We start from the raw sequence: 19,299 nt of genomic DNA, 5'->3' as shown, positions 1-19,299 counted from the left end.
TAAGTTTGTTTATGACATAATGAGGTCTTACTAGGTCGTTACTTTGATAATAATTTACATATTAGGTTATTTCATGTTTTGATAAGTATAAGTCGTACATAATAGAAGTTTTAACTTTCTTTGGCTGAAAAATAACCCTACCCTTGATGTAAAAACTTTAAAATACTATTTAGCCGATAGATAGCGATAAATATAGTAAAAAATTGTTTTTCTGTAGCTCGCTGTATTTTAACACTGTACTATATTTAAATTTATGAACTCAGAATTTTCCCCCTTTCATATTTTGATATCCCATTCGCTACAATAGCAAAAAATAATGTTGGAGGCCTCCACTTTTTTGGATGTATCTAACATCCATCAGGTCAATTTTTTCATATAAAATGTAGCCTATGTCACCTGGACCATAATAACGAATTTATTGACACCTCATTCATCAAAATCAGTACAGTAATTTAGGTGCTACGGTGGACACACAGAATCTGATACAAACATACATACATAAGTACATACATACATACATATACATAGACTGCTAAATTCATAACCCTTCCTTTTGGCCTTACCGTAGTCGGGTAAAAATGACGTGTGATCTACGATTGCTTTACGATCGTATTTCCGCGTGGTTGAGCACCTTACGTAGCGGAATGCTTGAATACGAAGATATTGGATATTTTCTATTGTTCTATGAAATATGTGATATGAGACGCTCTTGACAAGAATGTAAAAAAATATACCTATATATACAGGGTGGTCAAAAAGTCGTGGATCAAACGCAATAGGGAGATAGAGGAGGTCATTTTCAGCAAAAAAGTTTTCTACAGCATGGCCATATTTAAATTGCCCTAAGAGTTATGAATATTTTAGTGTTTTTTAACAAAATACCAAATTTTCTTACAATTAGACTAATTAAAAAAAAATGAGATAAAAAACAATAAAACAAACGATGTTGTGTCATTACTAGATAATGTATCAGCACTACAAACCTTCTATTGAGGCTCTGGCTATCAAATTACAAGAGCAATTAATTTTTTTCCAAAACTTTTAAAGCGTTACCAAAAATTAAGTGTCACTTTAAAAGCGCACTGTGAAAAAAAAATGTACTACGGAAAAGTGACCCTGTATCAGAAAAAACTTGCTGATTTAATGCCAATTTAAATGAGTTATAACACATTACTCTTTGTTTCGTAATTCTGGTATTATAATCGTTTTTTCATATCAAGGTGCAAATTTCAGTAGATTAGTTTAATTCAAAATAATTTTGAATATTATCATGCTGCTAGTTAAACTGCTAGTTTTTTGTACGTTGGAATGCTAGAAACATCACTGTGCTTGTCACACTTAAAATTTGTTAAAAGAACAGAAACTTTTCACTACCACCACGTGCCAGAACTACCCAGAACGCCCTCTTTTCTAGGAAACAAAAGGATAAAAAAACTATGCCTCTCTTTCACATCCTTCCTTATTCCAACAATGCAAATAGAAAGGATGATTAGTGTGAACGAGAGGCATAGTTTCTTTATCCTTTTGTTTTCTAGAAAAGATGAACTACTTGTAAGACGGTCGTTCTGGGTAGTTCTGGCACGTGGTGGTAGTGAAGAGTTTCTGTTCTTTTCACAAATTTTAAGTGTGACAAGCACAGTGATGTTTCTAGCATTCCAACGTACAAAAAACTAGCAGTTTAACTAGCAGCATGATAATATTCAAAATTATTTTGAATTAAACTAATCTACTGAAATTTGCACCTTGATATGAAAAAACGATTATAATACCAGAATTACGAAACAAAGAGTAATGTGTTATACCTCATTTAAATTGGCATTAAATCAGCAAGTTTTTCTGATACAGGGTCATTTTTCCGTAGTACATTTTTTTTTCACAGTGCGCTTTTAAAGTGACACTTAATTTTTGGTAACGCTTTAAAAGTTTTGGAAAAAAATTAATTGCTCTTGTAATTTGATAGCCAGAGCCTCAATAGAAGGTTTGTAGTGCTGATACATTATCTAGTAATGACAAAACATCGTTTGTTTTATTGTTTTTTATCTCATTTTTTTTTTAATTAGTCTAATTGTAAGAGAATCTGGTATTTTGTTAAAAAACCCAAAAATATTCATAACTCTTAGGGCAATTTAAATATGGCCATGCTGTAGAAAACTTTTTTGCTGGAAATGACCTCCTCTATCTCCCTATTTCGTTTGATCCACGACTTTTTGACCACCCTGTATAGGTCGAGGTGGCAATCGGGGTATGAGGCGGGGGTACGCCCCCCAAACCAGCACGTTACCCGCTATCCCGCACCGGGTTAGCGCGGGGGCTGTCCGGATGATGTGCGGGGCGACCCTACCCCGATTGCCATCTCAACCTATACTTCCTATCAAAAAAATCGAAACGCCTCGCATCTGCTCGGAAGTGTTCCGATTTTTGATGAGAAGTATGTACCTACCTATATGATAGGTAGTAAAAAAGTATAAAGTATTGCAGCTTTGATTAGACACAAAGATAAAATTTGCATCCTGTAGACGGGACACACTTTTTTACAAAACTATTTATCTAGTTACCTAGTTATGTAAGAGAAAAACATACTTCAATATCTTATCTGTAACAAAACAGACTGAAATCTGAAAGAACAATCTAACTAATTTAATCACAAGATTTAGGCTTAAATTTAGCGTTAGGTTAAAGAGTGTATGAAATATAAAACTCTAACATCTTAAATGATTCTATGAACATGAATATTGTATAATTTGACTGTCTGAAATATTTTCGATTAAATTATTCTTTAAGAGGAAATAGTATCAATGTGCATGAACATAAATATTGTATAATTTGACTGTCTGAAATATTTTCGATTAAATTATTCTTTAAGAGGAAATAGTTAGTATCAATGTGCATGAACATAAACTATTGTATTAAGCAATGAATCAGTAAAATGCACAAACCCATTACAAAGTTCATCTCTTCCCTATCTTGCAAGTGATAACCACATGTCGGCATTTAAAGTGATAGATAAAAAGTCGTAGTTCACATAAAAATGTCGTAAACATTAGCATGCTAACGATAAATCTGTCTACACTGGGGAAATGGAACATTATCATACTGTGTGTTATACTTTATTGCACACCACAAAACAGAACAGCCCTTTTCTGTTATATAAGTAAAAGTTGTCTAATTGTCTTGTTAAATAAATATGAGGTTGAATAGAACCTTAATTTTACTCTAATTTCACAAATACGATATAATATTTGCACTGTTTATTAGAGTCTTATATAAGTTGCATTTAAAGTGTAGATACGAGTATTTTGATCGTAGGTAAATGAGGGTTCTCCATAACGTTCTCAAAGATATGTGAAGTCTGCATTCACGTTGTCAGGCTGGTAGACTATGACCAAACCCCTTCTCATTGTGAGAAACCCATGCTCTGTAGTGATGGGTTGTTGATGATGATGATGAAATTAAATAGGTGTACAAAGCGGAAGTATTTCAAAAACTTTTTATATACCCTACTTACCATGAATTTTGCGTAATTATATAATCAAATAAGTACGCTAATAATATTTTTTGGTCTAATTACTCGCGACCTAAGCGCGAGTTATATAATTTCCCGCCAAAATTTCACCTCGACATAGATACCAATACGAAATTAATTCGAACGATTATCGATTCGGCACCCAACAAAATATTATTATAGAGAGCGGAAATTAATGGTCATAATATTAATTGAGTGCCAGCTTAATTATCAAATATTTTCGAACTTTCAATATGTTAAATAATAATTAATTAACTTAGAGTGAGACCTTAATTGCTTGTTATTTTTTATACTTTCAAGACGTACAACTTTTGCCTGCGTCTCTGTTCCTCGATCCGGGTACAATAGTAATAGGTACATATTAATAAAATATACCTTAGTTAGTCAGGCATGTACAGTTACCTACACCTTGGCTTAACCAAGCGGAAAGGTGGAAAACGAGCACAAATGATAGAGATCTATCTTCTATGGACATTTGCCCTGCAGGCAAGGGCCAACAAAGAGCTTCAAATAGCGTTGATGAATGATGAATAGATATGGAACCAAATACTATCTACTTTAAACGTACATACCACAGTTTTAGCTCACAAAAACACGACTTATCTAAATTCTTATCTAAAACACTAGCCGATTCCCACAACTTTGTTCGCGTGGATTTAAGTTGTTAAAAATCCCGGGAAATTTAAAAATTTCCGCGATAAAAAGTAGCCTCTGTCACTCTCCAGCTCATTACTATACTTTTGCAAAAAATCACGTCGATCAGTTGCTTCGTTTTAGGCTGGAGTTCTTCAGAAGCTACATAACCAACGGTTGGGTAACCGGCCGGTTATTTCCCAACCGTCGTTTAAACAACCGTTTAAATATTTGCTGTTCACCACGTAAAAGTGTAGCATAGTTACTAAATGACTAAATGATACTACGTGGTTGAAGGACACACCAGTGAACCAACAAACAAACATACTTTGGCATTTATAATATGGGTAGACATTAAAGAAACACTCTACTTTCTATTAAATAGAGCGCCATTAAAAAGTTTAAAATTAAGTGTTAATGATATAATTAGTAAGCAACATTTGTGAGAGTCCCCGTACATGGCCACATCGCTAAGCCAGATTGCAGAGTAGGTACAGTTGGAAAGCTACACCATAATTTCCCCATAATTGAGATGACCTGGTTTTGACTTCTAATCTAGACTGCTAACATTAGTCTGGAATTGCGTCGATACCAAAGACTTACAAGACTGACAGTGACAGATTAACGGTGTTACAAAAAATGAAACGTAAATGTGTGCGTGAAATAGAGTTGTCCTGACTTTAGCATTTGTATTATCGATAGTCTTACTGGCGAAATCATAGGACACTAATGAGTTAGTTTAACGAAGTGAAGTATAAAGCATCTTATAATCTTAAAAATCAAATACATTTCAAATACACAAATAGTAACAAAGCTAAAGCTAGGTAACAGATTATTATTTATTAATGAAATGACTTTAATATTTTATATAAATAATTTATCAATGAATTCTGAGATACTTATAGTTATTTTAACCCCTTATAACATTTTTATTGATATTTCGATAGAAAACTATTAAAAGACGTTTTAAAAAAATCTTTTTTTGAGAAATAGAGCAATTTTTGGGATTTTCATATAAATTACCGGAATTTGTTGGTTTTCCAACTTTATTTTTTTAAAGGGTGCAAGTAAATTTAATTTGGATGTGGTAGGCTGGCTTAATATAAATAATTTAAAAGTAAATATATCTAAGACTAATATAATGCAATTTCAAACATATAAAACTAAAACACAAAACCTTGATATTAAATTTAATGATGTGAGAATTGAAGAAGTAGATGACATTGTTTTTTTTGGGAATTACTATAGATAAGTATTGTAATTGGAAGGCACATATTCAGAATTTATGCACAAAATTACATAAGTATGTCTATGCTTTGGGTCGTATTCGACAAATAGTTTCAGTTGAGGCATCACTGTTGGCCTACCATGAATATGCCTCATCTTTGTTAAGATATGGAATAATACTTTGGGGAAATTCCACCAATGCACTAGAAGCTTTTAAGGCGCAAAAACGTTGTATTAGGTCTATTTGTAATGCTGATTTTACTGACAGTTGTAAGCCTTTATTCAAAAAACTTAAAATATTGCCTCTCCCATGTTTATATATTTATGAAGTTTGCATATTTGTCCGTAAATATCCCCAATACTTTAAACTAAAGACAGAAATAAAACCGAGCAGTAGACATAAAAATAAAATTTGTATACCAGCACAACGATTGGCTTTATATACGAAGAATGTGTACTGTGCGGCAATACGTATCCATAACCATCTACCGTCACACAGTTATGCAATGAGCCTTACTTCTTTTAGATGTTATTTATTTAAATTTTTATTAAACAAAGGTTATTATGATGTTAATGAATTTTTGAATGACAAATTTTAAATAGTGAATGCAATAATTAATAATAATTTGACATGTTAATATAATAATAAGTTGACTTTGTTACATTAAATAAATTCAATTAATTTTGCACGCCATGCTTGGCAGAATATGCGGTTCCACATAATATTTAAGACCAATGTACTTGTATATTATACCATATTCTAGCAAATAAACACTTCTTATTCTTATTCTTATTCTTTGATTAATTACAATAACACTCTGATATAATGTCTAAGTGACAAGTTAATAAAAATAAATAGTATATATGGCGCTCAATTCATAGCTAATGACCTCCCCGATAAGCACTTAAATACAGTAATGTACGGGTTACCCTTAACCCTGTATATGAAATCTAAGTCACGCTAAATAAAATAAAAATTAGTGAAAATATTTATTTCGTTCTTTTCTTTTATTGGAAAGTACCTAGTGTTTTATATTGTATTTTACATACATCACATGAAACCTATCACATCAAACCTACCGGTAGACACGATTATCGACTATCGATACTTGTGACGTCATTACTTTGTCAATCCCTATCGTAAACAAACGTTTTTAAATTTTACACAAAATATCCAAAAATTCTTCATTTAGCAATGTAATTTGATGATAAGTCTTAAGGGAAACCTATCATCTAAGCTTCCAATAGCTATTTTGCCTAATTTTCAAACAACAAATGATGAAATAATGATTATAAACAATTAGTATAAATAATCAGTAATTACCTGTGAAACGTGTATTTACGCGGATTATAACGTCTTGTAACGTCACATTCGCTCACTGAACAAGACACCATGGTGGCAAGACATAGATTTTACGTTTTAATCGTAAAATAATTTAGTAAATGCAAAAAATCACCTCGACTTGGAACAGGCTGAACTCTTACGGCCTGTTACTCACGTAAACAATGACTTATTGGCATCTTGTTTCGCTATCTCGCTTTCGCTCGCGGCAGTGGGTCTTATCTGACTACCTCTCGCTCCAACGCTTTGTCAGTCTTTGAGCGAAGCGAAAATTGTACGTCTATGGTCGATACTATCATCACCTCTTAATTATATTGCGAGCTGTTCAAATTTAAGTCTAATATATTGGTAGTTATCTTAATTCATCATCATCAAATCAGCCTGTGGACGTCCATTGTATAACCAGGCTTGAATTTTTGTGCTCCTTATTACTCTATTCAGATTAGTAAAGAAGGTTAGATAAGTTTGAAGAGCTTCGCAATGTTTTTTTCCTTTTCCCCTTGAGTATAAATACATAGAACTGGAACAGAGATCAAAGACTTCCCATATTTTACCTAAGGCAGGCACGATTAGAATTTATTTTATTATTTTTTCACCTAGGCGCCTGCACCTAATAAGATTGAGTTAGTAGTGTAGACACAATAAAAAAAACCATTGCGTCCTTAGTAGGCAATACTAGAACAACTCAACTTACAACAATATAACAACATCAGTCGTCTGCAGTATCGTGTACTTTCAAACTACAGTGAAAAACTGAACCGTTCAGCTATACGCAGCTGCATAATCCATAACGAGCGAGAATCGAATCAGTTAATTAGAACAGGGTTGGAAATAACTGTTCACTCTACAAAAAGTTAATGCATTCTATACTTATTTATAGTTGTAACGGGTGAGAGTTCCCACGATGAAGATCTTCCCAGAATAAGGACGCCCAGTAAAAAAGTTATTGTCTGACAAATATGGCGCTCACCGAGCGTGGAGCTTGCTCGTGTTATACTGTTCTTTTTTTTCTTCTATTTTGGAATTGTTCTATGGACGACAATAGTAAGACTAGATACTCATATATAGAAGGTCAATGTAGGCCCACATTGTTGCGTTTATTTATTTATTTATTTATTATTATACTAACTGACTGATGCATCAAGTTGTACAGCTCCAACGCTCCGGACTAGAAACTTGAGATGATTGTATGTAGGTTTTCTCTATAGCGAAAACTCCCACTAAGAAAAGGTTTTGTGAAATTCCTACGGTATCCCTTAGGGATTTCTCAAAACCTTTTCTTAATGGATATTTAAAAAAAAATTGACGAAGTCACATTCGTCAATCATCATAGATTAATTTTATTTTAGTAGCGTACAATGGTGCCAATTCGGTTGCATACAATTAGCACCAATGTGTTTTCATATAATCAACAAACATAGGACGATTCCAAAGCGTTATTCTATTACTTGCAATCGAAGCAAAGGTGCACTTGTACCAACCCAATAAATGTGTTTAAGCTAAATTTTCTCTATCTGTTCTTCTGTAAAAAATTGATATCAAACCAGTTTGAGGCCCATAAAGGTATAATTAAATTAATTCGAAATATCCTGATTTGCTTTCTCCAATAATGTATATCCTAGAGCGAACTGCGTAGCTGTGGGCGCAAACCACAGTGTCATCGCTTACATAACACCACTTACGGTACCAGTGTCAAGTTACTAAGTGAGAATCGAATAGGAAATAGCTCTTGTTCAGGTTTCTCTTTAATGGCCCCCACGCTACAATTAAGCGTTGAATTTAAAAGCGCTTTCCACGAGATTTTCTCTTCCCGGAAAGGAAAGGTTTGTATAATGTTTAACCTAATTTTGAAGAAAATTGTTGTGTTATACTTACTTTACTCTAGATTTTTTTGTATCCTACTTATAATATCAAGCCAGAAAAATTATAAAGTTACTGAACACATTTATCGCATAGGTACCGTACCGTACCTACTCGTACTGCTGTTTATTTAAAAATACTGTCGTTCAAAAACCACTTTGAAATAGAAATGTTCATGAATTTTAAAAATTATGAGCAGATACAGGATGTAACGTACTAGTTGACCCGCTCGACTTCGTTCGGGTAAATTTCTGAAAACTATAAATACACTTACCTATAAAGAGAACCTGCATGGACAAACTACAAATAAATCCAGTGCGCTTTTAGCGGCATGGTAGTTGATATGGCAGTCTTTCTTGCTTCTTCGTTATTGTCACATCACACTTCACACTATTACATCATCACACTAATATTATAAAGGCAAAAGTTTGTGTGTATGTGTGTGTGTATGTTTGTTACTCCTTCACGCAAAATTTAATAGATGGATTTGGCTGAAAGGAATTGAGATAGATAATATCCTGGATTAGCGCATAGGCTACTTTTAATCCCGGAAAATCAAAGAGTTCCCACGGGATTCCGAAAAACCTAAATCCACGCGGGCGAAGACGCGGGCATCGGCTAGTAATAAATAATAAATAATCATTTGTCAAAGAATAAATGCGAATTGCGAAAGGTCTGTATGTGTGCTGGCTTTTCACGGCCTATCCGTTAAATCAATTTTGGTGAGGTAAGTACATACAGAGAGAGTTTGCCTCCCGGAGATGTATACTATAAAGGATACTTTATATCCCGGAAATCAAAGAGTTCCCAAGGGATTCTCAAAAAGACTTATATCAATGCGATCAAGTCGCATCATCTTGTAATATTAGGTACATTCTACTTAGGTAATTCTACTGGCTGCACATAGAGTCTATCTACTTATACTTAGTACGCGACAGGTTGAGATGGCAACCGGGGTATGAGGCGGGGAGACGCCCCACTCATCCGTGCTCACAGGCAGCGGGTTAACGCGGGGGCTATGCGGGTGTGCGGGGCTTCCCACTCCGGTTGCCATCTGAATCTGTCGCGCATTATACGTACGGACACACGAACCCGACCAAAGTGATTTGCTGATTGATTATATGCATAGATACGAGTGTATGTTCGTATGCTTGACTACATAATACATTTATGATGATCGCTATTCAATCACTGTCTCGCTCTACTTAACCCGCGTTTCACCCATTTGCATAAGAGTCAGAGGCGCAGCACTCGCAGACGCGTACCTCCTCCCATCTAGCAATTTCCCGTTATATAAGCACTGATATGATAAAAGGAAAACTGACTGACTGACATATCAACCTTCTGCACGAACCACTCGGTCCAGAAACTTGCGGTTCTTTTAGTAGGATTTATTTGTTACGTAGATTGTTAAATTAACTTCAATCTGAAGTGGGGAATCAATTAAAAGAAGATAAAAAAGTTATTCGCATGAAAAATCGAGTAATTTCGCCGACAATGTTGTTTTTTTAATGTTTCCTACATCGTTGTTAAGACACGAATAGGCGTCGATTTATGAGCTACACTGATTTTATTGCTATATGAACACATTACTTTGAGTACAATTTATAATCATAAGAACTTAAGTATATTACATAAGTAAAGATCGATCAAAATTAGGCTAAGGACAAATCTACGGGGATTTCGATGTAATCTGTCATATTTGCAATGTTAGGAGACGGTCAGAATATCTATCTCCGCGGACAAAACTTTGAAGAAATATTCAGCGCGCGTTTAACAATATTACTTTACATACAATTTATGATCATAAAGTAAATATCGATCAGTATTAGGCTAGTGACAAAGCTGAATTCCGTTACAGTGTGACATATTGAGATATTACAGAGCCTCATATCTCTGCGGACATGATGCTGAAGAAAAATTCAACACGCGTTTTTTGCTCGTGGAATTCCGAAAGATTTCTCTCTAGCTACAGATGAGACGCTTCTTTGATTGCAATTTGTTATTAGTCGTCCCTAGTGGCCAAATAAGGTATGGCCGCTTTTATCAAAACTATCAGTCGTTTGGATCATAATAAATATCGAAGTCTCAAATGCTTCGATTAAAGTATAGCTAGTGTACCTATAGCTATAGCAGAGAGGTGGCATGATCTAGAGACGAGGATGTCTCGCAAAACGCTCTCAACTTGACCTTTTTTTATGTAAAATTTATTCTAAGTAAACGTTCAAAAATAAAATAAAAATATGTAAGTACCCCATATTTACCGCGTGTAATTGTATCGGCGTTGGTACTAAAGAAATAAATTTTATGTTATAATGATTTTAAGGGCCAATTTTACCAACGTAAAATAAGTTTTATCCGTAAATAAATTTGATATTTTGGCAGGTTTTCAATACAAAACATTACGCCCAATTTACCTATCCCTCGTTTAATTCATCTAGCGGATTATTTACATCGCTGGTAGTAGCGCTTTTTGACGCCTGATAGAATATAATAGATTTTTATTCAAATAAACTTTTACAAGTGCTTTTGAATCGTCAAATAATAATTTACCACTGGTTCGGAATGCCATTCCTACCGAGAAGAACCAGCAAGAAACTCGGGGGTTGCTATTTTAATTGTTCAATTTACAATAATATTCCATACTATACAAGCAATTGCAGCCCCGCGCATTGCTGGAGCGAGTCAATCCATGCTTTTTTATCATTTACATATCTTCGATTGTGTAATATGCTTTTGCCAAGAGCATACTTTTAAGTGATTTTTTAAACTTTTGTAAAGGCAAGTCTAATATTGACTGTGGAATTTTGTTATAAAATATTACACTCATTCCCACAAATGACTTTCCCACTTTTCTGAGGCGGAGCGTAGGAGTTGCGAGCTTATTACGGTTTCTAGTTTGCCTGTCGTGGAAGTGGATATATAGGCATAAGTCTCCATCTCTATGGTCGTAACTCAATGATATAAAGTGATACGAGATCAAGAGCGGCACGCGACTCGCCTCGCTCCAGCGATCATCTCCATCGCCTTATTCACATTACGCTGTGGCTTTCTTAGACAATCATTTCGTATATGTAATCTTTGGATAACATCGACGGATGATTAGTTCCTAACTGGTTTCTGCGCTAGTACCTAAGATAGTAGATACTGACGTAGTATCCAATAAAATCTAGAAATTAATAATCAATCTGTAATCTGTCGATAAGTCACAATATAGCAACGTTGTTATTAGTTTGGTATTTATTGATAGAATTTATCAACGTTGCTGAGTAACTTACCGACAGATTACAGATAGATTGATTATTTCGTTACCTATCTTCGAAGATAGTGACATAGGTAGCTATTTTATAAAAAAATATTTCGTACCCAAATAAATAGATAATTAATTTCAATTTCAAATTGTTGTTAGAATATTTAGGTACACAGATAAAAAAGTCATAAGCTCATACAAACTTTTTTTTAATTTACGTAGTTATTTGTATGAAAATGAAACGTATTTCGGCAGAATACTCATGTACTTACATATAGCTGTTGTCAAACTTATTCCATTGTTTCTTTTTCACAGGACGAGTTGGAGACCCTGCGGTCAAAATTGGAAAAAGTTGAAGGCGAACGAACACATTACAAAAACGAGACGGAAAAACTCGAAACTAAGGTGAGTCCCTATATTTTTTCAAAATAGAATTAGCGAGCAAATGAGCAGGCGGGTCACCTGATGTTAAGTGATAACCGCCGCCCATTAACATTTGCGGCACCAGAGTAATGTTCTTCCATGCTTTTGCCGTCCGTCAGAGCTTTAAGCGGGACGCGAAAAGCAACAAAATTAACATAATATACAAAGATAAGAATTCAAAATAGTCGACAAAAATCGATGGTACAATTTATTCATTTCAGAACTATCCATTTACATACAAGATGCTCCAAGCAATAAGGGCCTGTGCATTCAAATGCCAATCTCGGTCAGTCTATAAGCAGAATCATGCTTGTTCTTTTTTTATAAACTACAGCATCCTATGCGTAACGTTTCCGACCCATATCTACCTATATCGAAGTGCACTGTTATGTTGTGCTTTTTGTTTGAGTGACTGATAGTTTCAACTTTCTTTCATTTGTTTGTATTTGGAACAAATATTTTGTATGAACGTATAAGTAAAAACACCCTGTGTTGATACTCGTAGTATACATTCATATGTTTAATTAATGCCATTATAATACATATCTAAATTGACAGATATCTCCTAACACGAAGTTTGTTTACTTAAGAAATGAATATTTAAGTTTTTTTTTATCTGCCATAAAAAAATATGCATTACGCGCCTTAAACGCGCAAGACAACATTACTTATTTGAAAATGAGTTTGCAAATAGTCATATCGTATTACATGATACGATAAGTAAGTAGTAAGTAAACAATAGAGCTTTCGTGGTCTGTAGCTCTAACAGCTACATTGTCAGACTTCGATAAAAGATGGCGACCTCAAAACAGCTGATATGTTAGGTGGCCATTTTTAGCCGAAGCATATTATTAACGTCTTGTGTCCTGATCTGAGTTACTTACCTATTTTCAAGTCACGTTTGAGAAGTTTTTCTTTAAAAGAAACCCTAAAACACCAAAATAGCTTGTAAACATAAAATAAAGAAAAAACCAATAGGTATATCGATTTATGGACATTTAAAATGCAAAAAGAAAACAAACGCTATACTTAAATGCAGTGTAATAAACTGTAGCGTCTTCTCCTAAGACATAACCGGTAAACCTTGGCGCAGGTCAATACCGCCAATATTCCAAATGTTCATACACAGGTGTCTCACCTGCTTAGGTGAGCAAAAAATAACGTCTCTGCTATATTATAAAGGAATTTAATAAATATTACAACCCGTTTTGGAGTCAGACACCTAAAAACTGGGAAATTTTAATTTATACTAGTTGGTATCGTTTAATCAGCCATTTTTGTTTTTACCTATTTTATTTCTTCTAGATGTCTAATACATTTTTCGCAAACAAACAACTTTACAAACTTTACAAAGCTCGTTAGAGATGAACCAACAATATCAGAAATTATCAGTTCACGACAAATATCCAGCTTGGAACAAGAATTTAAAAATTAAGTGAGGCTTCACCTAGACAGCAGGCGTTAAAGTTAGGCTAACACGCACGCTCCCATAGACAAAGACAGCGTGGCAGAGTTTTAAATTAAGAAAGCACCATAAAGCATAACAAGACGACAGTAGTATTAGTCTTGAAACATGAACTCTTTGTTTTTTCATACTTCAAACTCTTTGTGACTTTCATATATTTCCTTGTATATGATCTACGAGCCTGCGTTATTCTGCGTTTGACACGCAGCCTTTCGTCCATTTGTTCGTTTCGTCCGTTGACACGTTGTGTTCCAGGCTTAACCTTACTTTTCATCATTATTATGTACTGTTTTTTACTGAACCAGAAAATCCAGTATCTTCTCTGAGACAGGTTTTATGTTAGCATCACAATAAACTTGAAGTTCCTAATGAGTGTTGGAAGATACTGGGTAGCATCCGGTGTCGCTTGGTTTGGCTTTCTTTGGTGCAATAAACAACACGGCAGGTGTAGACAACTTTTAGGAGTTGGGAATAAGTTAGTTATTTTTATAAGCGCAGAAGTTTAGTCCGAATATTGTGTTTATTCATAAGTAGCTTATGCCCGCAACTTCTTCCGCGTGGACGAAGGAGTCACACTAATATTATAAAGGCGAAAGTTTGTATGTGTGTGTGTGCGTGTGAGTATGTTTGTTACTCCTTCACGCAAAAACTACTGGACGGATTTGGCTGAAATTCGGAATGGAGATAGATAATATCATGGATTAGCACATAGGCTACTTTTTATCCCGGAAAACCAAAGAGTTCCCACGGGATTTCGAAAAACCTAAATCCACGCGGACGAAGTCGCGGGCGACAGCTAGTAGTACATAAATTATATGCAAACAATAGATTGCTCAAAGCAGCGAGATTAAAAAGTTTATAAAACTCGCAAAGGGAAGCTTTACAATCTACATGTCTGTAGCGCCATCTAGTGAGTAGAGGACGAACGAAGCACTGAATCTGCATATTGATCTTCACTTTGTTGTTCTGCAACTGCATTGTAGCGCAGCTAGATGTCACAAGTGGTCGCTTACATTGGAGATTTAAAATGATAATAAAAGTTATGTTACGATTTAACTATAGAGATGTAGAGTGAATCCGAATTTTGCCTTTCAAGAATACGATTTCTTAGACTGCATCATCACTTACCACCAGGTGAGATTGCATTCAAGAGCCATAAAGGGCTGTATCTGGAAAAAAAAACCTTAGAAAATCTATAAAACCTTTCTATATGCCAATTTAAAAGGTAAAAGGGTTAACTCTTAACGCCTTATTAAAGCTGGCTGTAAAAAATAAAGAATTGATGCCGAATCTACCTTGTTTAATCTTTCGTGTAAAATTGCTAACTAAGATGATCAATCAATTTATTAATAAACTAGATGTTAGATCTGACGATCAATAACTTCAGTTACGTATTCGATCGATGTCAATGAGAAATCAATTCTCTATGGAAATATATATCATTGTGTACTTATCGACTTTGCAATCGAAAACAATGGGTTTGATTATTAACCTACGTTCAGTGAAGCGCATCGCATTAAGAAGTACAGTGAGCTAGGAAAATTCCTATCCACATTTCGACCCGTGATCATCAATATAGAATAGAACTAAAAAGTTAAAGTAAAAAAAAACCGTTACTAAAAACTTTTTTTTTTAACCAGTCCAATATTTTTAAAAACGTTTGGAAAGAGAGCTTTTTCTGTCGAGAAAATTATTTTACTGACTAGACTTTTTCAGAAACCGAAAAAACTCAACATAACGCGGCTACCCCCGCCTGGACTCACTCGTTTGTATATTTTAAGAAAATACTTTAAAAATGTTTGTTTTCTTAATAAGAAAGATTGCACCGAGTTTTCTAGCTGACTGTACCGACTAGATCTCCTTGAGTCAAGGATTAATATGCCTGTCCACGGAGTAGTGACGTCTTGTATGTTTTACGGGTTGATGGTGCTTGTTAAATTTTTTTACTCTACCCCCAGTTTTTCAAAAACCTTACTGTAAATGAATAAAAAAAGCGTAGATACCAAATTGAAAACTTTTAGTGAAATTAAACGGTTAAAAATTACAAAGTGTTTCAAGTTGGAACGAATCCATTGAAAAGTGCATAGTAAATATTTTCATAATATACTTACATAATGTTATAGATATTATTTGGATGATAGTAGAGTGAATATAAAATCATACTCGTAGTTTGTGTGATTTTCATTGACGTAAATGCGTGTAAGTATGATACTAGATATTAATATTACTTAGGGCCAGTTGCATTTTTCAGTGCTGAAAACAATCGATGCGGCCGAATCTTGTTGCTGAGACATTCTTGTCGTAGTATGTCGCGCGTATATGGACACAATAGTGTGTGTCTCTCTTGCAATAATTAATTATAGATCTTGCACCTCTTGCAAGTCGTATCAGTAACCCGATTATTCCAAAAGTTACTATACATTATGGCGTAGGAGCAGGGGCTTGCACATAGAGGCATAAAAGCACTGCTTACCCTTGTTGAAATAGCTGAATGCATATTTTTCACTTACCAGTACATACTTAACCTACCTAACGCCTACAGACCCTAGTTTCAAACCCTGCACACGCCACTGCGTAGACCTAGCACACCAAAGTGTTTCCTTGACCGAGAGATAAAAATAAAACTAAACAAAAAATAAACGTCCGTGAATGAAACGAATTATATAACAAACTCTTCAGTAAATAGACTGAGTCAATCGGTATGTGATGCTAGAGAATTCGTTAGGTATGTCGTTCAATTTGTACCTATACTTTGGCTGAGTATCTTGCTGTAGTTTAGGTTCGATATACCAATTTTATTTCATTTTATATGAATGAAGACTATTAGCGTGACTGATATAATATCACCTATCAATCCTAATATCCATTTATCCTTTTATTATAGAAAATACTAGGTGATGCTCGCGACTTCGAATACCTGGATTGAGGTTTTATTTTTCGTTAGACTTTAATAACCCCATTCAAAAAATCACGTTGATTTGTTGTTACGTTTCGCCATGATTCAAGTACAAACCAACAAATAATATATAAAATATGTTGATATTTATAATGCTTTTACCATAGAAAAGTGGCCACAAATGAAATCTGTTCATTTTCACAAACACGAAAACAGTTGGCAGTGCGTAGTTAAGGTCAATAAATGCATGCAAAAACAAAAACATGCAAAAGCAGAGAAAGATACTAGTCACTGCTAAAAATTACGACGTGGGATCAAGATTGAGTACAATCGCCTCATGAATTGCCTGTTTCGATTAACAGTGCCTACTGAAATAAATTGAACTGGTGAATGTAAGAAATGGATCTCAGAAAAATAAGAAATAAAAGTGCTATCATCGTGATCATAATCAACCCATGCCGGCTCACTACTGAGCACGAGTCTCCTCCCAGAATGAGAAGGGTTTGGCCCTATGTAGTACATAGTCCACCAAAGACATCAGACACCTTTGAGAACATTATTTAGAACTCTCATGTATGCAGGCTTCCTCACGATGTTTCCTTCACCGTTAAGGCAAGTGAAATTTTTTAATTTCTTAAAGCGCACATAACTTCGAAAAGTTAGAGGTGTCCGGGATCGAACCCCCGACTTTCCGTATAGGAGACGGACGTCTTAACCACTGGGCTATTACGGCAATAAATTGAACTGGTAAATGTAAGAAATGGATCGCAGGAAAGTTGGAAATAAAAGTGATAACGTGTGAACAATTATATATTTTTCCCATCGAAATCTTATAGTTCTTCGGTCAAAAGGTTGTAGACCTCTGCTGCAAAGTATGAAAATTATGTTGGTTATAAAAAGGCAGAAAAACATGAGGATAATCTCAACATCAGCTTATATCCAAACGAATTTACGAGGAATTATGTAGAAGGATTTATTTCATACTTTCAATGCGAGGTAAGTATTTGTTTTTATGATCGTGACGTCTTTAGTTAAATAGATTATTAAAACGGCCGCTGTTTGAGTCCATTTGAAGACACTAATAAAACTGATTGTATAGATACATGTTCGCGACATGTATCTATACAATCAGTTTTATTAGTGTGTTAAGTATTTTTTCTTAGACCTCGTTTGATCTCGATTCAGCCAGGTGGATTCATCATTCATCTTACTCCGGGCTCGCACGTTCATAGAATAAGCCTGCTTGATATGACAGCTGACACATAGAGCAAAATGGCGAGTCCTTTCTCTTTATGCATTATATCAATTTTCATGCCTGAAATTGTCCAGGCGCAAAGGACTGAAGATTACCTGGCTCCGCAAACCCTGAGCTCTGGCCTGTGCATAGCGTTAACATGCCTCAATTTGATATCAGCTGGAAACTAGGTCTAATAAATGAAACATTAAAAGGTCGCTGGCCTATGAAAAATTCGCACTAGCATGTGTGCTAACATAGCACTAGTTGATATAGTTTTCCTCAATTTTTCAGACTTTGTAATGAAATCCGCGATGTAGGTCGTATGTAACATGTATAAAACAACATCGTTTTGCAATTTTCCATTAAATCAAGATTTTTAACTTGCGCAAATGTTAAGCCCCTTTCACATTAGGCGGTGATTCCTCGATATACTCGTAAGTACAGTACAACCAAATTAATAATGCGCATGCGACCTAGGTACTTCTTAGCAATACATACATAACTACAAATAACTAACTCTGATACCCTACCATAATAAACTAAGCTTTGTCAACAACAAACTTTAAAATAAATAAATCTTTAGCACCTAATTTTGTCAATCTGGAGGTGGGCGTTAACAACTGCAACTCAATTTGTAAATAACTCAGTTGTTACCTTTCTTTACTTGTAAGGCAGTGTAAAGAGAAAAATAAAGATTTTAAAAATGTGTGATGTAAATAAAATGCCGCCCGCTCAACGCTCATGAAAATGTTAATGTGAAAGGGGTATAACATAATAGAACCGAGCCGCTGCGTCCCATTTACAGATTGATTTACTTCTCCCGAAATATTCTGCTGGAATATTAAACGCTCTGACTTTGTTAATTAAAGCCCACAAAATACACTTTAAAGTCATACTTCGTCACATTATTGGATAGATTCCTCATACCTTGTTTACAACTCTGTGCCTCATACATTGACCATTAATGAATATTGACTTTTAAATCGTATAATAAAGTTTACGTAACTAATATTCAGAAACTTATCGGAAAGCTATGGGCTTGATAGGTAAGCTCAGAGGAGAAAGGACGATGGAGATTGCGGTTGCTATGATTAGAGTGTCTCTACATGATTGAATCAGAAATGAAGAAATCTACAAGATAAAGTTGAAAACTAAAACCCGACTGCGATCGTCTTAATAAACACTAAAATATTAGAGTAAAATAGTTTTCTGTGGTATAATATATTAATGTTATTGTACATTTCCATATTGAAAAATGAATAGGTAAATGAAGTCTTCTGTAGGGATTGTCCATCAATTGAGACACGACGAATTCAGACCTGATTGACGCAAATTCTGTTATACACATACAAGAGTTAACAAACATCGTTGTTACAGTCTATCAGTTGTCACTCTCAAACATATAAAAGAAAATTTATTTGCACCTACAAGTATCTTCAGATA

At 34.6% G+C, this 19,299-nt stretch overlaps 1 protein-coding gene across 7 annotated transcripts in view; it reads left to right on the top strand.

The window, feature by feature from the left end:
• Positions 1-19,299, top strand: part of LOC123871009 (unconventional myosin-XVIIIa) — a 208,656-nt gene that overhangs the window by 170,327 nt on the left and 19,030 nt on the right. For all 7 annotated transcript variants that reach the window (XM_045914527.1, XM_045914526.1, XM_045914529.1 and 4 more), the window contains one exon: positions 12,151-12,240. In XM_045914527.1, the coding sequence (XP_045770483.1) occupies positions 12,151-12,240 (90 nt within the window). The remainder of the gene's footprint in view (positions 1-12,150; positions 12,241-19,299) is intronic.

This window comes from Maniola jurtina, chromosome 13 (assembly GCF_905333055.1).
Source record: "Maniola jurtina chromosome 13, ilManJurt1.1, whole genome shotgun sequence".
In the NCBI taxonomy this organism is placed as follows: domain Eukaryota; kingdom Metazoa; phylum Arthropoda; class Insecta; order Lepidoptera; family Nymphalidae; genus Maniola; species Maniola jurtina.
The sequence above is the reverse complement of the archived record's forward strand: the minus strand, read 5'-3'. Positions and strand labels throughout refer to the sequence as shown.